Source organism: Crocodylus porosus, unplaced genomic scaffold, assembly GCF_001723895.1.
Source record: "Crocodylus porosus isolate Cpor-Errol unplaced genomic scaffold, CroPor_comp1, whole genome shotgun sequence".
Lineage (NCBI taxonomy): Eukaryota > Metazoa > Chordata > Crocodylia > Crocodylidae > Crocodylus > Crocodylus porosus.
This window is the reverse complement of record NW_017728910.1, coordinates 21,435,522-21,456,121: the sequence shown is the minus strand read 5'-3', so window position 1 is coordinate 21,456,121 and position 20,600 is coordinate 21,435,522. Positions and strand designations below refer to the sequence as shown.

At 46.5% G+C, this 20,600-nt stretch overlaps 1 protein-coding gene across 1 annotated transcript in view; it reads left to right on the top strand.

The window, feature by feature from the left end:
- The window catches only part of MCF2L2 (MCF.2 cell line derived transforming sequence-like 2), a 268,026-nt gene that overhangs the window by 183,258 nt on the left and 64,168 nt on the right, over positions 1 to 20,600 (top strand). The window contains 2 exon segments of the mRNA XM_019532786.1: positions 17,513 to 17,579; positions 19,741 to 19,856. Coding sequence (XP_019388331.1) covers positions 17,513 to 17,579; positions 19,741 to 19,856 — 183 coding nt within the window.

The window sequence follows — 20,600 nt, the reverse complement described above, 5'->3', positions numbered from 1 at the left end:
ATTCTGAAATTAGATCTGAGTTTTTGTTATGTTTGATCAAAGCTTAACTCTTACAAAAACACTCCTGCTTACTCATGTTACCTCTTCAGTACAGCCTCTCAACCACTCCTGGTTGCTTTTACTCATATTTTCTTACCTGGTGGAAATGATCGGGCTTTTTAAAACTATGATGCCTCTGCTTTTCTCAGAACTCCCTTTTTTCAGATACACAATTGCTCACTAATCACGTGGGGAAGTCCACACCATCCTCAGTCTCTGTCAGGTTTCCTGAAGGGGGAGGCTAACTGATATGTAGGACATCACTGTGCCACGTCTACGATGGACTGGACAATATGCTGCAGGGGAATTGAAAGAAGTTTCTCTGACAAAGCTCAAATTCTAGATATTTTTTCCCCTCCAGAAGTCAGAAATGCTTTAAAGCTTCAGTATGCTCATACTAACCACTGGCACTGCTGACCGTCTTCAAATTCTCAGCCACCAAACACCCATGAAAAATCCCTTTCAATATGCAACAAGGAGCTCGTTCAGGCAATGGTAAAGCCTTGCTTTGGTCCATTCAGTTTAACAGGCTCCCCAAATAACGTCAGAAAAGAAAGGGTTTTGTAAACTTTGTGGTGGTCAGCCATCTGGAGCTGAGCGCTGGTGCTAGATGACAAGCTCAGACGAACAGGCGGGCTAACGGGGCAGAGACGGCACTGATGTGTAATGGTTTCAATGTAGCTTTATTACTTACGCTTCTAGGGAGCTTAGGTTTCAGATGTACACTCTTAGTTACTTAGAACGACCGAACCCTAAGTTGAAAACTACGAACTGAACTAACAAAGCAAGTAAAGTAAAACGGAGCGAAATGACAGCTGATGAAAACAAGTCGACTGGTCATGAGCATGCAAGGACGGGGTACGCCGGGAAACACCGGTGGCGGAGAGACAGTGTTCACAGGTGGCTGGCCTGTGAACTAACCCAAGGTATCTCTGAGCTGGTCTCTGTCTGGGCGGAAACTGTGTTGACTTAAGTACTTCTCAAGTAGTCAGTCATATGATCCCTTTTTTGGACTGTTCTAGGCAGGTTACGTAACGGCTACTTGCTTAGTACATGGCTGGGCATGCGTGCTCTGTCAAATTGAACACCCTTCTCCATAACACACTGGCCATGTGTGTGGCACGTGTTTGAACATGCACACTTGTCTTAGGTGTCCTCCCTCTGCATGCTCGTACCTGTCTCTCTTAACTCTGTGTCATCAGCACTTTCTGATTTTTGGCTTAGACAAACTTAATGTTGGTTGTGTTTTGAATGGCATGGTTTAGACAAAGATGAGCAAGAGGTTGGACTTCCCTGACTTTTAACTCTGTCCATCATGATCATTTTCTATCTCTTTGCCATAATCTCTTTGGCAATTCTTGTAAAATGTCGTACAAATACATCCAGGGCTGAACTGTTTTTTCAAATCCTGTATGTTCATGTCCCAAACCTACAAATGTATCTGCAAATGAGGATCTTTATGCCTGCTTGGGAGCCAGAGATGTTAGGTGTCAGGCACCGGACACAACCCTCATGCATTTGGAAGCCATGTCATCATGTTTTCCTGCAACCCCACTAAGATCACATTTGCAAAGCTCAGTTTCCACTTGCAGTTATTCTTCCTGGCTTCAAGAGATGCTGTGGTGCCAGCATAGAGTGTAGGAGACTCTGTTTTCAGTGCTTGTCTTGACCCCTAGCTAGTTAAAAGTTGACAGCCTGGAGGAGGAGGGAGCAGTCTCTGGAGGGGCACTAGGGCAGCATTGTAGGGGGAAAGGGGCATTGGCCTGTCCTGGGGGTACAAGTGAATGCAGGTGATGTGGGGAGCTCCAAGGGACCAACTAAAAGTGTAGGGTAGGAGGAAGAGCATTAGACTAATGGTTTCTATCTCAAGGTCATAAATGAAACCTTGAAGCTGGGCTGCAAACCAGAGTTAATTAGCACCCCTCTCTTCTCACTGTGTCTGTAGCTGGGACTGTCTGTCTTGACATTTAGACTTAATGCTGCTATTTATATTGGCTTTACCTACATAAACAGCAACTGCTGGCACTGCTAACCAAATATAAATAAGTGGGCATTGACTGTCTGCTCTACTGACAAGCTTCGTTGCTGGATCAGTATCCAGCCCACTGCTAGGATGATTCACTTTACAGGAACCATGTGATGTGGACTGGGTTTTCTGAACCCTGTTTAAAGCACACACATAACAGCCCTTTTCCAGGATGAATACTTCCCCAGAGATGTAAGAAAAGACTGTCTCACAGCAGTGGTGATAAAAGACGATTTCATATAATTTGAGGTCTGGTTCGTGTAATTCAGCCAGGATCACATAGGATCTGCTGACTCCTTTGGTCAGTGGTGTATCTAGCCTTTAAAAAAAAATCCCACAAAACTGATAGCCACAAGTGAGCACACCTGAGAGAGAACTACTGTGTGACAACCTCAATAGCTTTCCTATTGCACAGTCACAACTTATCTCCAATAGTTTTGAGAGCAGTACCCAAACAGTGGCCTGTTCAGATACCAAGACAGATGTGCCACACAGAGGGTGTCTGCTACACCTGTGTGAAGCCCAGCTGACTTTCCTTCTAACAAACTCATTGGCTCGATCCACTCCTGGCCTTGTTCTGGCACCAGCATTTGCTAGCAAAGACTCCCGAGCCTATGTGAAATCTTTCCTTTTCTGTCTCTTGTTCCCCCACACCAGTACATGGAATTGGAGGCTTTACTGGGATCAGGCCAATAAGTTTGTTAGGAAAGACCACATGTAATTCACCTGGGGAACTCGGCAAGAGCTCAGCAAATGACATAGGAAACCTGTCTCAGTGATGGATGTGAAGCCAGAACAAGGGACAGCTGAGGGAAACTCCACACTGGTCCTGTAGCAATGAACAATATTAGGCTTGATTCCAAGTTCAGAGAAAGAGAGATGAATGACTGAGAGAGAAGACAAAGGCTTAAGAAAGAGAAGAAGTCCAGAAACAGCTAGATCCAAAACAAACATCAGCATCGACATGGAATCGAGTGGGGGAAAAATAAATGAGCATGGAAACTGTGAATGACTTACTGAAAGCACTCCATCAAATACTAGGCTCAGCAACTTTGGCTCTAAAAATGAATCTCCGTTCTGTCTCCAGAGGTCGTCAAGCAGTGGAATTTTTAAAATCTCAGCATCTGGATCTCTTATCAAGGCCAACACAGGGCAGTCTTGAGTTTCCATCTCCTGGATGCAAATTTAGTTTAAAGAGAACAAAACTCTGGTTGGGTAATCTCTTACATACATTAGAGCAACAACAAATATCACCGTCTTCACTGGGAATAGAATCAAGTCCATAACAGTATCTTCAATTTTAAGATATGAATTGCTGCTAGAAATTTAAACATTTCCCTGATCTTTAAACCTCATAAACCTCTGCCTGATGTGGAAGCAACAAGGTTTTAAGTTGTCAGCTTCTGCATATGGAAAGCTTTTATGCCACCCAGATAGGTACTTTTAGGAGAGATCTTTTACATTCTTTCTTAGTTCTAATAGTTAATTCTCAGGTTCAGAAATGCTGCCAGATAAGACTGTGCCACTAGAGAAGTGGTGATTATTTTGGGCAGAGGGCCGCTTACTGAGTTTTGGCAAGCCATTGAGGGCTGGATAGAATGGCCTGGCAGGTCGCATTCAGCCCATGGGCCGCATTTTGTCCACCCCTGGATTAGACCTAGTGCCCTTGCTTCCTGAAGAGGAGAAAAAGGTCATTATGGGCACTAAACATTCATTCAAATAAAACTTTTACTTTGATGTCTTCTAATTTTACACATGGAAATTTTATTAAGCTATATTTCTAGTACATGTTTTTCTGTCCAAACAACAGAAAACATTGGCTGGAAAAATCCTAGCGAGTCTTTCTGTAGCGTCCAATGAACTATTATATTGCCAGCTATATACAGGACCGCAAATGAAATCTAGCTCAACCTAACTAGAAGAATGACACCCTTTTGTAGGTAAACCTCGCTAAAGAAACCACGGTTTGAAGTCATAGTGCCTCTTCTTTTTCCAAAGTGACCTGATATCTTTACATCAGAGTTGTCCCATATGCGTTATTCCCTAAACAATTGACTGGGTTAATTAACTGGCCTACATTATAAGAACCAAAAAATAATAATAGGCAGGTGAATTAACTACATCACCCAGAGAGATGAGTGATGTCAGCATAGAAAGGTAGTGAGAAACTTCTGAGTGACTACTGAGTCAATGACAGCAGCTCATATGACTGTATCCAAGTTAGATTTCAACTAGCCAGCTTGGGTGCTGCTATAAATGTAGGTGCCACCGCACAGAGCTCATCATGACTAATTAATGGCTTCATGTCTAGTTGGCAGCTGGTACCAAGTGGAGAGGTTAGTCCTGAGGTCAGTTTTGTTCAATATCTTCACCGATGACCTGGAACATGGGATGGAGTGCATCCTCAGCAATTTTGCAGAAAACGCCAAGCTGGAGGGAGTAGCATATATACTGGAGGGTAGGACTAGGATTCATAGACACCTTGAAGATTAGAGTAGTAGACCAAACAAAATCTCTTGGGCTAGGAACAGAAGTTTCATAGTTAGTTAAACAGAAACTGGTTTAAGTAATAGATTCATAGACATTAGGGCTGGAAGGGACCTTGGAAGATCATCGAGTCCAGCCCCCCACCCAAAGGGCAGGAAGTCAGCTGGGGTCACAGGATCCCAGCAAGATGAGCATCCAGTTTGCTCTTGAAGGTGTTCAGTGTAGGTGCTTGAACCACCTCCGACTGCAGGCTGTTCCAGACCTTGGGGGCTCGGACAGTAAAGAAATTCTTCCTTATGTCCAGCCTGAAACGGTCTTGCAGGAGTTTATAACCCGTTTGACTTCATCATCCCTTGGGGCACTCTGGTGAACAAATGTTCCCCCAGATCCTGGTGGTCACCCCTAATAAACTTATAGGTGGCCATCAGATTGCCCCTGAGCCTGCGCTTTTCTAGGCTGAAGAGTCCCACGGCTCTCAGCCTGTCCTCTAAGGTCTGTTTTCTTGACCTGATCATGCACATGGCTCTTTGTCACAGGATCAAGGAGATGCCCTGTGACTAATATGGGGTTAAGGAGCTGCCAATCACTAGGGGCAGCTCAGGTGCTGGTTGTGGCAGCAAACAGACAGGTCAGGTGACCAGAAGGGGGCAGGGCCGGGCCTTTATAAACTGCCCAGGCTGGAGCCAGAGTAGCAGTTCCCCTTTGGCAGCTGCAGGAACAGGAGCAGGAGCTCTGTGGATGAGCTGAGCAGCCTGGGTCAGTGGTTGCAGCCTGACCACTTTGACCGGCTGCAGTGATGCAGGGGAGAGAGAACGCTAGAAGAGGCCACGACTAACGAGCTTTGGGGTTATAAGCCGGTAGGCTTCTGGTTATGTTGCAGCCGCTCGGCTCATGGTTTGTGTTATGGTTAGGCCGGAGGACCGGGTGAGGCTGTAGGGGTGCGAGGAGGGCTCATGGGGGCTCCCCAGTAGCTTGGGGGTTCCCGGTGCCCAGCAGGGGCACAGTGAGTAGTGCCGCAGTGGGCATAGTGAGACGAGTGCCGGAGAGGCGCTTGGTGTGTGGGGGTTGTAGCCCCAGCCGTGGGGGGGCATGCCAAAAGGCCCTAGAGGGGGCGAGAGGCTCCAGAGAGGGCGAGGAGTGGGGGAAAACTGCAAGACTGGCCCAGTGGGGTGAGGCCTGAGGACAGCAAGCCCAGAGGCGCCGGTAACGGGGTGCAGGTTGCAGCACCGGCCCAGAGGCGCCGGTTAACGGGGGGCCAGCGACATGATAGGCCCAGGAGGTTTGGAGACAGGCGCCAGGGTGTGATGAGCCCCTGGGGCGCAGGTGGGTGACAGACCCGGGGTGCCAGAGAGGGGCACCGGGGCAGGACAAGCCCAAGGGGTGCCAGAGAGGGCGCCGGAGGGCAAGGACAGAGCAACGTCCAGGAACAGCTGCGAGGCTTGGGGCGTGCTGAAGGGGAGGTAGCAGGCACGCATTGCCCATAAGGCTGGGGGCGTTGGAGCACCCCACTTGGAACAGAGGTAATACCAGCGAGGTGTCAAGGTGGAAGTAGGCAGCCTCCCATAACTGAACTTAAGATCAAAGACATGGCGGGCGAGTAGAGGGTGCTGGACCACCTTAATTGACGTGGCAGGGGGTGCTAGCGAGCTCATGGCTGCTCACAGGCCCCACTCCATGACACTGTTCTCTGGACTCTCTCAAGCTTCTCCACATCCTTTTTGAATTGTACTTGGCCTTGGTGAGGCCGCAGCTGGAGGCCCCACAAGGGGAGAATGACATCCTGGAATTTGCTTGAGAAGCATCTATGGATGCAAGCCAGCATTTTGCTCGCTTTACTAGCCACAGCGTCACATTGCGGGCTCATGTTCATTTTCTGTCTAAAATACAGTATCTTCTATGATTCAGAGATGTATTTGGTAGCTGTGTTGGTCTGAGTCAAAAAGAAAACTTGTGGGGAGGCTTTTATAGCTCATAGAATCATAGAAAATGAGGGTTGAAAGGACCTCAGGAGGTCACATCTAGTCCAAGCCCCTGGTCAAAGCAGGACCAGCCCTAACTAAATCATCCCAGCCATGAATGATTGGTGCTTCTGAGACTGGGGGGGCACCATGGCAGCGAGCGGTGACTGCCCACAGCTGTCAGTGCTGGCGGTGGTGAGTGGAGACCACCAACAGCCACTGCCAGTGATGTCAGCAGCGGCAGTGAGTGGCGAGTGGTAAATAAAGTCTTGGTTGGGATCATAGGCAATGCATAAGAGGGGCACCGGGGGGTACATGCCCCCCCCTGAAATTGGCTGCTGCCGAAGCCAGTGCTGGCTTCTGCAGGCGGTTGCCACGTGCACCCTCCCACCCCCTTGCTGCCAATGAGGCTGCAAGCTATCCCCATTCGCTGCTGCCCGCTCACCCCCTGCCACCAGCTGCATTGGCAGCAAGGGGGTGGGGTGCAGGCAGCGACCGCCCACAGAAGCCAATTTCACAATTATAAACGTCATTGCTAAACAAGAAAGAAAAATTTCTACACCTTCCTGCCTGCCATCTGATACCATCAGGGAAGAAAAACTGCCTTATCTGCACACCAAAGAGCAACTCACACAAAGTTACTCACATAGACCCAGATGAACATGCATCCAACTTCAGCTTCCCCTGTGCAAAATGAAGTTTATTTTCCACCTATAGGGAGTTTTACCATCTTTAACTGTTCTCCAGCCTGAAGAAGGGTGCAAGTGCCTGAAACCTTGAAGAGAAAGATAATTTTGTTGCTATTTTGTAGTTGGTCTAAGAAAAGATTTCATCTCTGAACCAAGAGTTTCAGAGTTTTGCATCCCCAAAAGTTATATTCAGAGGCTACCCATTGCTCTTTCATATTCATTGCTCCCGCTTTTTCTTCTGCATAATGCCGGCAAAATGATTTTCTAACCCATGCTGTTTGCAGTGGTAGCTGAGAATTCCTTATTGAACCAATCCCCACCAAAAAAATTAGTTGAAGATACCAAGTGCTGTTAATGTGGATGTTCAGTAGCATTACTACTAGCTTTGCGTATCTGTTGTGCTGACTAGGCGGCTCTACTACATAAAATATGCGTTTAACATCTTGTTCTTTACATTTGTCTATGCCACAGTTGTTTCCTTTAAAAAGATCTCTTTTATCAGAGTGAACAGATCAAAGGTGTTGGATAAGGGCATTTCCCAGAGGTGTATGGCTTTCTGCATCTTTTCCTGGTAATGTCAGCATAGAACAAAAAGCTAAAGGGCAGCATTTTTAAAGACGTTCAGCCTTGACCTATGTTGCATCTTTCATTACCTAAGAATCGCAAGTATTTACACATAGCCTGTACAGTCAGCCTCACCAGCCAAGTGCCCACAGGCAGCCTCTGCAGACAGCAGGACTTCTGCCTTTTGGGAGCTGCAGACTTGGACGCATTCAGGAAGTGCAGATGGAGCAAGTGAAGCACGCGGCGGAGGTTAAGAGACTCAGCCAAGGCTGGAAAGATTGCTCAGGGCTGCAAATAAATTTGGGATGTCCCTTGTTCCAGTAGAGTCAGGTTTTTCATAGAATCCAAGGGAATTTAGAGATCAGCCCCTTGGTGCTGATGATGGTAAGCCATTGCTCCACCTATCTGATCTGCCTTCTTTTTGCTTATCTTCTTTTTTTTTTTTCCCCGTTTAGGGTCTTTTAGTCTTTCACCATGGGTTCTGCTTAAGCCTTTGGGCCAATTCCTATCCTTTTAAACACACACCCAACTGGGGGGATACCTTTTTTTCTAATCCTTAGGAAGACAATGAGATCATCCCACTTTGGGTTTGTTCTCTTATCTGGGGTGGCTTTGACTACTGCAGTGTCTTTGTCATTTGGAAACGGCTTAGGTTTGACCCTTTAACTTTCTGCCTGATAACAGGGCGTGGTGCTCTCTCTGCATCTAGCCTTTCCAGATTGCCAAGCCATGTTTGTTTGAGACCAGGCAAAAAAGGAAAAGAACAACTAAAGAAGCTACTTGCTGGCATACTGACAAGGGCCTCATCAGTAAGTGCAGCACATTCTTCCTGAACGTGACATTTCTGTGGCAGGTCTTGAATTACAACTCTCACTACCTCATCGCGTCTTGGAAGAGACAGAATAGTCCATCCTGACCGGGCGGGTGCAAGTCAGATGACATCACTGCTGACTTTCCATGCAGCCAAAACACCTCGTGTCACTAAGTCTCCTGTAACTGGGACTGGATTTCTCCACTAACATGTATTTGTCGGTGTCCTGCGTGCACACACAATCTCAGTGCAAGACGTCTTCTTTAAACTGTCTACCCCTTCCCTCCCATGAACCAATATTTTCTGAACTGCTTAGGTTGTTACCTTGTTCAGAACTTCATAAGAGTATTGTGATATCAGGATTAAATAGCACAAAGTATCCTTTTATGTTCAACATAGTGCTGCTATGGATATATCCTAGGATACAGTCCTAGAGAAAGAAAAAACTCATCCTGTGCCAAACCTGTTTACTTGGGCTTGCCAAAGGGCAAAGAGGAAATTTATTCTGTAATGTAATTTTGCTTTCCTGAGACTAGAAGAAAAAGATCTGCTTTAATCACTTTAATGTCCTTGTTAGAAATGTGCTTGACCTATTAAGAATAAATGTATGTTGCAGAGGTGGGGGTTTTTTAAGGAATACAGCAAGACAAATGCAATTCAAATACAGAGAAGCCATCATTTTAGAAGGTTGTTTTCACTGCAAGTTTGAACTGTGCCTTGCACAAGGTAGCCCAAACCCCTGCTGACAATGATGTAATACAAATGAAAATAACACTTTTTTTTTCAAACGAATAGTGACATCGTAAGATTTTGCAAAATCAATTGGAGGTTTGAGGATGAGTGGAAAGTTGTTGATTGATTACCATTTGCCCTGCTCCTAGAGTACCCTGACAACCCAAGGCAGTACTGGGAGCAGAATCCGCATGCACCTTCAGGTGGGCAGAGTGGGTCAGGGCGATTGTATTTTGGAGTTGCAGAAGACCTAGGAAGGGGACAGGAGGCATATCTGGCTTTTGCAGAACCTCCTTTCATCAAAACTTGTTACCTGAGCTTGGCAGCAGGGGTGGGAGAACGGGCTGGAAAACAATTGCTGTTGACATGCAGAGCCATGGTCTTGTGCTGACCATCTAACTAGAGGCCAGAAGCTCCTACATTTTACTCATGTTCTGCCCAAGGCTGCTGCTTTGCTTCCATTCCATGATCTCCAGGGCCGAAGTAATAAAAGTGACTTTAATATCCATAGACGTAGTACTGAGATAAGGCTTGCAGAATACTTTGAAGACAAAAGCAGCTACTATTGATAATACATTTCCATAGGTTGCACTCATAACATTATTTCTAAATAATGAAAACAGATCTTATTAAAGGGCTACCCATCAGAGTCTGCAAGAGTCCATTAACTGTAATGAAGGTATCTTAGGAATCCCAGCAGATCTTGCACTAAGAAGATACTTTCTCCAAATCAGGAATGATATTTTTCGATGTTCTGCATGGACATCTCTGTCCAAACAAATTAGAAGCAAATTAATAAGTCAGAGCCAGGGTTCCAGCTGAGCTCATCCAAAAGTCAAGCTTTTAAATCCACCAGCTGCCTAATTGTTTATAGCAAGGTAGACGGTGACGTATCCAAAAGGCTTCTGTTCTCTTCTTGGAAGGTTTTGTGCCTTTGAAAGGCACCCTGCTCTTGTTTGTCTATGGCAGGGTTACTAGGAAACCTGCAGACCAATAATTTGCTTTTCAGATTCAGCTGTAAATTTAAGTGTCTGCCTTGAGTTCACGCTCAGGCCTTGTCCACACGAGGGCAAACAATGTATGGAAAATCTATGTCCTGCTGGCAGGTAAATCAGCTTCACTATGTAAATACATTTAGCTCATCAGTAGTGACTGTGCCAAGTCTTGTCCTAGTTGTACAGTGATCTTTTTAATTAGCACAACATTACTTGTGCATTATTCAAGTAGCTCAGTGGGTTTGTGGGGGTAAGACAGCAATAGTATCTATAGCCAACTGCATACCAGGGTATGAAGTGGCTTGTGTCATAGCCAGCAACCTTTTGTTTTCCTGTTTGATGGCCAAGTAACCTCTCCCTGCTGGGTTGCCTAGGGACAGCCTTTAGCAGGAATCTGGAGCAAGGCTTAGACTCATGCCTGTGAATCCATAGCAAAGCACTTGGACTGCTAGACCCTTCGCCTCCATAAGGTGTAGTCACTTTTCATTTATTCTTAGAAACTGACCTGCCCAAAAGTTTTTTGCTACTGTCAGAGAAGGACTGTCTCAGCTAGGGACAGAAGTTGCACATAAACCAGTTTAAGTGATCGGAAACTGGTTTAAATCTGTAACAAAATGTAAGTCCAGTGCACATAAACCAGTTTCAAAATGGCCAAAACTGGTTTAAGATAAACCTGGTTGAATGTAGTATCAGACTTAAGTGATTTGGGTCAAACTGATTTATGGAACTTCTGCCCCAGACCCCTTCCTGGTTTAAGTTAAACCAGAGTCCTCCAGCATCCCAGCATGCTCTGCAGCCCTGGGCTGAGCTGTGCTCTTTGCTCCTTCCTTCTCCTCTCCCACCGTCACTGCAGCCGGGGTCTCCCTACCTGTAGGTGAGCGGTGGAGGCAGAGGGAGCAGCCGGGGCTGGCAGACCCCAGCTGTGGTCCCTGGGGCAGAGGCACGGAGGGAGGAAATTCCTCCATGCCCCCTTTGCCTTAACGGGGCCATGCCAGGACAGCGTCTGACCATGCCCCCACCCCTGCCTCAGCGAGGGAAGGGGAAAGAACAGCAGCCTCTGTCAGGGGGCCCAGGAGGAGGTTTATTCCCCACCTCCCTTCCCTATCCCACCAGCAGGGACTGCAGCCATCTCGGTATGGTGGTCCTATTAAAGCTAATGGGGTGGGGAGGGGGGCTATGTGCAGTGCTGGAGGCCAGGGGTGCCATGGGGACTTGTGGGTCCGCAGTGAGGCCCCGTAGCAGGTGGCTGCTGGGCTCCAGGCACACTGGCACCTCTGAGCTCCCTTGGGTAGCGTGCTCCTCAGCCAGCCACTGCCTGTGCATGCTGGTCGGGCTGCTCTCACTGAAAGGGCTCAGCTTCCCCATCACTGAGATGCAGCTACTGAGGAGGGACCCACTCCGGTGGGCCAGCCCAGCCATGCAGGGCCATCCCCAGCAGCTGCAGCTCAGCAACAGCTGCTCCCTGGGCCCAGGCTGGGCTAGGCCAGGCAACAGCATGCAAAGTCCCCCTCCCAACCGCATGGCGGCAGGGGGGAGGAGGAGGGGAAAGAGTCCCCCTCCAGTACCCTACAGAGCCCCTCTCCCCACCCTGTGGCAGGACTGCAGGAGGAGGGGGAAGAGTCCCCCTTCAGGGCTGGCAGCACCACGCAGAGCCCCCCTCCCCACTCCATGGCAGGAAAGAGGGAAGAGGTGGAGGAGAAAGAGTCCCACCCTGGGGTCAGGCAGCAGAGCTGTGTGCCTGGATTGCTCCCAGCTGTCAGGGAACTGCTGCACCAGGCAGAGCTCTCCCCTTCCTCCTCTTCCCCCACCATGGGGGTCTGGCCACTCTCCCTCTTCTCCACCCTCTGAACCCTTCAGGCCAAGGTGGGGTTTCAATGTGTCCTCAGTCATACTCAGCACTAGAGAAGGGAAGGGAGGGCTGTTCTAGCACCCCAGGGCTTCTGGCCTGAGCCACTGCAGGCAAGTGGCAGCATTTCTGGAATTAAAAATGAGTGTCTATCCACTTGCAAATTGGTTCAATCCCTGTAAGTTAAACCAGGGGTGTCCAACCTTTTTGAATGTGGGGGCAGAACTTCTTATCACCCAGTGGGCCAGCGAGCCATATTCAAAGACCTCACAGGAAGTGGTATCACATCACCCCCCTCACACAAAATGAAAGTACAGTGTTTATTTCCATTTCCCATTGCAGCACCTCAGGCCTCAGAAAACAGCTTGGAGGGTCTCATGACAGCCCCCGGGCTGTATGTTGAACAAGCCTGGGTTAAACCTGCAAAGATTGAGTCAATTCAGGCTGGGGCTTTTCGTATGCCTGTCCTCTCATGTTTTAGTCCTGAGAGCTGTGTGGTTCGGGACCTTACCCAGGAGGCAGATATCTAGGTGTTAAGCTCTCCCCTCCCCCAAATGGAGCTGTACCTACCTCTGGTTGGCTTCCCAGCCCTGTGCTCTAACTACTATGCTGAAGGGCAGGCATTATCTCTAGCCCTCTAATTCTTGTTTCACTTTGTACTTGCCTTTAGTAATTGTTTGAAGGAACTGGAGGCACACTATCTGCATTGTGTATTTTTAGCATTGCAAATGATAGCAAAATGAACAAGCTAGCAAAGCAGCCATGTGTCGTAAGCCTAGGCATTGGTAAAAGAAGAGTTGTAAAACTGGGAACTTCCCTATCCGTTGCAATCAGGAGGCAAAACAAATCACTATTCTTAAAGCCCTCTTCCGTCCAAAAACCACATCTGAACAGCATGGACGGCACCTCTTGAAGGGCATTGTAGTTGTCTGAGCATGTGTTAAGGGAAAATTTGATACCAGAAGCAACAGCCTCTGGCAGAGTGCGTGGTTCAAGTCAAACAGGGAATGCACTTATGGAAATATGGATGGGGGGCCAGTTAGAAAGACGTACTGCAGCCCTCAACAGCGATCACTCCCAACAACTATAGTATCGCTGTTTTAAGTTGGGATGTTTTAAATGGAGGTGTGGGATCTACAATCTCAGCACATGGCAACCAGAGGAGTGCCCTGCAACTACTACATAGGCAACAGAGAAGATGAACAGAAGTGACCTATTGCGCCTCACCCGCTGCAGAATTTGGGGCCAGAAAACCCACAACATATGTAGCATGATGGGTCATAGTTCCCATTTTCTGTTCCTGTGTCATGGTTCCCATTTTTTGCTCTACTTACCTCCATTCCTGTGTGTATTTTTTTAAAACTCAATACCAGCAATAGTAAGCAAACAGCACCCAACATCAGCACTTCAGTGTAAACACTTCAATGTTACAGGTATCACAGTGTAGCACTTTTCTCAAAACATGGCATGCAAAATAGATCAGTCCATGCCATAAACCTGCTGACACTTTTTTTTTCAGAATCAGAAATGAGGTAGAAAGGCACAGGAACAAGTTCCAGTATCTGATCAGGTGTGAATAATGAGTTGTCTTATTTAAATACCAATTTTCCCCTGGAAATTCAGTGCAGCTGGAAGTGATTTGCTGGGCTACATCTTGTGTTTATCTCCTTTGAGATAGTAACAAAGCTGTTGCATTGATTAGGTTGCTCAGTTATTTGGGGAGGCGGGGAAGGGAGGGGGAAATCCAGATTTGTTTTTTGGACAACCTGAGTGATGAGACTGATGGTGTGGGTTTTTTTGTTCTTTTTGCACAGATATTCTGCAAACAAGTAGTCACCTTCCCTGCACGGGTGAAATTCTGCAGAAATGGTTTAGTAATGCAAATAGTGGTTCAGTTCTCCCAATACTTGCAGTGTTGAGAGACCTAATGCAGGTGTATTGGCATGATCCATAACTACGATCTAAGCATACTCAGAGTTGGGATAAGCAACACGGTGCATAGAATTTGGACAGCAAATATGTTGCTGGGGGCAAAAAGGTGGTGTTTCAAATGACAGCTAGCTAGGATGCATTGGGTATTTTACTGTGAAACATAGTGGAAAAAAGCACTTTACTGTAAGGCAAACTAAGAAAAGTCAGCCCTAGGCAGGGGTTATAGTACTGACTCATACCGTGTTCCTCTGCAATGCTGCTGCTACCACAGCTGTGTTGGTGAACCCTCTAGCAGAGATGAGTACAAGGTGGTAGACGGTAGAAAGGATTTTCCTGCCTACAGAGCTTCCCACTTCTCTCCAGTGATAGATGGGGCTTTTGTTGGCAGAGATGCATCAGCTCAGGGCATGATTTTTTTTATACCCCCAGCCTGCCACAGCTAAGTGGGAAGAACTGCATTGTAGGGTAAGCCTTAGTTACCTTCCTGGGCGTTTCAGATGTCTTGTCTTCACTCAGGAGTGACAGTAAGATAGCGCTCATACATTAGTTATCTTGCAAAAAACCTACCGGTGTCAGTGCAGACAAAGCCTAGCACTGCCAGCATCGCTAATATTTCTGTGGCGTGTACCAAGCTTTTGTATAACATGAGGCTATGACTGTCTATGACCGTGGGCTGAGGAACAGTCTGGTCAGTGGCTTGTATCAGGCCCCAATGCTGTAAATGTTTATAGCATTTTCAACAGCAGTTTGATAGAGTTTCTAGTTGTCTGTGAGAAGTAAGGACAAGGTAGCACCTTGGTGACCAGCTGGTGCTACTTTGTACCTGGCTTCAGATTAACATGACTAATCACCTCTCTATTCAGGGTTGTCTCTGAGAAATGTTAAGGTCCATTGGCCCGAAAGGTTCCAGACCCAATGGTCTAGACCAGGGGCAGACAACCCCTGGCATGGGTGCCAGACTGTGGCACAGAAGGGCATTTTGGTTGGCATGCATGCCTTGGGGTAGACAGTGGGAAAGGGGCTGGGGCTGCACTGCCACCCCAAGGATTGGGCCCCTTGTGACTCCCCTGCCATCCACCCCTGGCATGCCAGCATCTTAAAAAAAATCAAGGTTGTGGGTATTTTTGGCACTGTGCCCAAAAATGTTGCCAGCCCCTGGTCTAGACTGCACTTGATGCTAATACAACTCTAGTTGGTTTGATAATTCATTCTGGAAACCTATAGAGAGCCATGGAAAAACTTGACGTACTGAGCAAGTTTCAAGCAAACCAGCTAAGCGTTTGCAGGTTAAGCTTCCAGTCAGGGCTTCTGCACTGGGCAAACAGTAATTTTCTGTTATTCCTATGATGATTATTTCGTATGAGCCCTGGCTCCATACTTGACCTTACAGATATGAGTAATGCAAGGGGCTTTGGATGGGGATGACTCGCAACTGTAACCATAAACACGTGTGAGTGATTTGCATGATCAGGGCTTAGCTAATCTCCCTTTTGCCTCTGCATAGCAATTTATGCTCTGTGTGGCAATCTTTGCCTTTGTGGAGCTGACTGGTGAATTTGCATCCTAGTTATTTTTTCCTTCTTGAAAGGTATCCTTATATAGAAAAAACAACACTTTTTTTTTTTTGGTAGAAGATTATTTTGTGCATCAGATGATCAGGACTTGCTATTTAAAGGGGGAATCTATCAGAAACTGGATTTTGTTTTTGAATGGGCAATTTATAAAACATTGGCAGATTAAATTAAGAGCGCCTTTTGAAGGCACTTCCTATCAAGGGAAATGTGCTGTAGCTTGTAAAGGGCTACAGCACTGGTCATATGGCTGCTCAGGGTGGGTAACAACGAGAAAGGTACCTCAAAGGAGAGTTAAGCTTTGTAGTGGTAATATTGCTTCTGTTAGGAGACTTGAGGTACTTATTGAACAGCCGTCTGCTTGTTTTCCACCTCCCCTCTTGGAAATCCTCATGGGTGTAAGTTTTTGGTGCTTCTTCCAGTATAATGATTCCTGCAGGGGCTGATGAGAGTCTAGCTCTGTTTCACTGGCCAGCCACCAGCAAGCTGGGTTGGCAACTTCTAAATGGCTGAGCTAGTCTTAGTTAAGCAAGCAGGCTGCATGCAGAGAAGGGTTAAATGGCACTGAGCTGTTTATGCCAGGGGTTATCTGCTGGTAGAGGACTGACGTGGGTAGAAAGACCTGAATGAACAGGCCCCAGGGAAATTGTAGGACAGTGTAGGAGGACTCCAAAAATGAGATCAGCGAAGTGTGCTCCTAGCTTCCTCCACCCTGCAAACCAGGTGAACAGGATCTCATTTCATTTTGTAATACACATTTGTTCCAGCCAAGCACATGTGCCTGGTTCTACATTCCCACAAACGGGTGTTAGGGGTTTTCAGTGCACAAGGGTTTGCATGAGGATACGTTCTGCAATATGTGCTAAGCCTGCAAGAGACTCAGGGGCAGTCTGCATCTCTTCCATGCCCAGCTAAAGCAGGGGAGGCTGGGGATTATTGGCCTCACATCCCTCATTGATTTGGGTTTTGCTCGTCTGATTATTTAGTGATAAAATAATATGGTCCTGAGCACAGGACCTTAAAACCACTAATGCTTGAACTGTTTCTTTTTCCTAACAATGCTCATAAGCTTCTGTTGAACTTCTGGAAGCTCTACCAAGGAAGCATCTGTTCAAAGGGCTCATGCATTGTGAATATGTTATTACGCTGGGATGTGGATCTGTGAAACAAACAATAAGTGGCTGTGTCTTACATCACATCCAAGCAGAGACACTTGCACATGTGTAAAATAAATGGTATCTTCAAGATGTCCATTTCCAGACTACCTAAGAAGAATGAATTAATATTGGACATCAAGAGTCCAAAATCTGTCATATCAGTACTTCGCTAACTTCCCCATACTTAGAAGAATTAAAAGAATGTTATATCCGACTTTATTGCTGCCTTTTTCTACTGCATATTAAAGAAAAGATGTATAATGAGATGTTCTGCTTAGCTGATAACACAGAAGTGAAACGAATGTATTGTACCATTGGAAAACAGAGTCCTCTCTAAGTATGGAACCTTAATAGATTTAGAAGTGACAGAAATAATCTGGAAATGTTTTAAGCAGCACAGGAGATAAAAGTTGAGTTGCAAAGAAGTCTACCCATAGAGGCGAGCAAATTAGAAGCTGAGGGCTGGCTAATGGGGTAACTGTATGGGTAGACATATTTCGCAGCTCAAGTTCATCTGCCAAAGCAAGTGTTGAAGAATGAAGGTAGGATCCTCACTGGTGTCACAGGTCATTTGTGGAGTCTCAATCTTGAGGCAGTAATAGAAAAGGAATAAGGGTGTTTTTTTTACAATTTTGTTGCATCATTACTAAATAACAGAATCCTCTGTCTCTGTGTGTCTGTCTCTCTCTCTCTTTTTGTTTTTAGCCACATAATAAATGAGCTGATAGAAACCGAACGGGTTTATGTAGAAGAACTACAAAGTATAATAGAGGTAAGGTGGAAGTTTCTGCTACCAGACTTCTAGTGTTTGTCTTTTGGGCAGTTAACAATTGAGCAGGAAGCGCACCATCCCTGGAATGAAAGTTGTGGTTTATACTGCTTCTGTGCTGGGTTCAGTCAGCTCCTCTCCTTGCTTAGAACACATGGTATTTCTGTGATCAGGCATTTCACCTAGCGGTGGACAGTTAGGGATATCCTGCATATTTTAGCTCAGGAGTTAGATTAGGGAGTGACCATTGTACTCCATTTCTGTTCTGCCTACAGAACAGGGAAGCTGGTCAGGTTTCTCATAACATGATCAGCAGTATTGCCCTGATTCCTGTGACCTGGCGTTCAACTTCATTGTGCAAAACTTAAGAAAGTGGCTTTTCTGCAGACAATCTGAGCATGGCTGTGGAAAAGTAATCCTCCACCCTCCCAGCCCAGTGTCTAAGTGGCCAGCAGAGCAACTATACAGCCATTCCACTACTGCCAATATGGCCCATGGGCATTTAATAACAGCTGGTATCTTTGTATGTTCTCTGCATGTGTGCTTGGGCCCATGGGTCCATATAGGGTCAGATCTACTGGCTTCTCAGAGAAGCTCTTCTCCATTGGGGTGCTAGGCATTTAAAGGTCAATCTTTTCTTTGGTCCAAAGTGGCCTGACTTTGGCAGTCTTCAGGGGAAGTGTGGCAAGGGACACCTTTACATTCTTGTCTATAAAGATGGGTGTTGATTAGGATAGGTGGTGGTGTGCAGTTTAGAGGATTGTATCTGAGATCAGTTAACTTCTCCCCATGTCCTGGGAGGGTCACTGTGGAGAAAATCCTACACACCTGGCTTGCTTGGGCTAACTCTGGAAATGTAGCACTGAGGCCATCCTAGGGGGCACCCCCATCCATCAGCCACCAGTTCTCTGCCTCTAACATGCTTGAGCACTGTGGCAGAGGTGTCCCCCTGAGTGTCCATGCTGCCACGTGTCTACGTTTGATGAAGCCAGCAGGCAAAGATGGCCAGTGAGCAGTCCCCACTAGCAGTGCCCGGGATGTTGTGTGGAAGGGCTTCTTTGGATGCAGTGCATGATTTGACTTGACCAGGAGGGACTGACAAGCCTATTGATTCATTCATGAGTGTGTGAACAAACTAACCTCTCCTTCTGTACAGTGACCACAGGACTCCAGGAGTTTTGCAATACTTGGTCCTTTCCATTCCCCCAGAGCAGCCAGATGTGGACTCTTAGACCATTGTAGCGTTCTGTCTGCAGACTCGGCACCACCCATTAAGGGACTGGACCATAGTTTCCCCATCCTAAGAGCTAGAAACTCTGTGAAAACTTAGAATCAACAGACACTGATGGGATTGCTAGAGAAATGACACTGTGGGAAGACACTGCGATCCAGCTCTTTTTGGCCTTTTATTTACTTAAAACAACAATTCTCACCCGAGGTGCTACAGGATCCTTTCAGGGGTGTTGGGCCCCCATATTACTCCCAGAAACAGAAGTGCATGGGGCAGCTTCACCTGCTCCATGTGCCTGTCTTTCTGGGAGACACTGTGTGGGGTTGAACCAAGAAGGGTTAGCAAGCACCTACTCTGGATACTTTCAAAAAACACTTGGATGCCTATCTTGCTGGGATCATTTGACCTCTGCTGACTTCTGATCCGATGATCTTGCGAGGTCCCTTCCAGCCCTAAAGTCTATGAAATGTAAGGGTTGCAACAAGAAGAGGTGTTCCTGCCTGCTTTAGGTTAATCAGATAACCCTAATGGAGGCAGGAATGTTTGCTCATACCATAGGCCTTCCCAGCCTGGCTGTGCACAAGGTACTTGGGGCACTTTTACTTGGTGGCTATGTTCGATGTCTGTAGCAACACCCGACTGGGAACTGCTGAGGTAAGATGAAGCAGTACAACCCTGGCTCTCAACTGGGGTGCCACCAAATTAAAAAAAAAAAAAAAAGGTAGGGAGCATGTCCTGAATCTAAACGTGCTGAGAATTACTGATTTAAAAATAAAGAACAGACCAGATTTGCAGTTTGCAGGCAGGTTTGTGTGATAATGAGCAATAGCTGGCTATAGTCTCATCATACTGAAGACCTTATCTTAGTGGATGCAGCACAGTGTTTATCTTCCTTGGTAAAAATAGCCTTTTTTCTTTTTTCAATCTCCACAGGGCTATGCTTCAGAGATGGACAATCCTGACTTGATGCATCTGATCCCATCTGCTCTTCAGAACAAAAAAGAAGTTCTTTTTGGGAACCTTCCTGAAATCTATGAATTTCACAACAGGCACGTGTTTACTACCTCATAGTCCGTCCGTGCTCTAATAACATACTACAGTAGTTCTTATACTCTTTACATTGAATGTTTTATCACTACTTTGAGTGAGCAGGCAGGAAGAGTAGCCCTCCCCTTGCCTGGTCTTGCATCTCTAATAGAATCTGTCAGTGGATCCTAATTCATCTCCCTGCCCTTGTAGGTTCGCACCGTTGTAGTAGCAATTGTCTTGTCCCTTGTGACTGGGCTTTTATTGCTTCCCTGAGAACACTGGGAAATATAATGGGACCAAATCTTCCAGTCCTTTCTCAGACAAGAATCCCATTTTTTACTGCTGGCAGGAAGTTTTTTCCCCCCTGCTATTCAGCTTAGTTTTTCCTCTTATGTCATCCTATTCCCAGTCACTGCAATTCTTTAAATAAGTGAATCAGGCAGAAGATGTATGAGAGGGTTGAACAAAACAAAGTCTTTCCTCTTTTTCCAAAGTAGAGCTACTGCTCAGGTAAAAAACTTTGTTGTCCAGCTTTATCCATCGTGTTAAAATAGCGGTTCTTCCCCTTCTGAGGTTCATAGAATCATAGATGTAGGGTCGGAAAGGACCTGTAGATCTTCAAGTCCGACTCCCCGCCTGGGCGGGAGAAGAAAAAAAAACTGGACTCAAATGAGTCCAGCCAGGTAGTCATCAAGCCTCTTCTTAAAGATCCCCAGGGTAGGGGCCAGCACCACTTCCCTTGGAAGTTGGTTCCAGATCCTAGC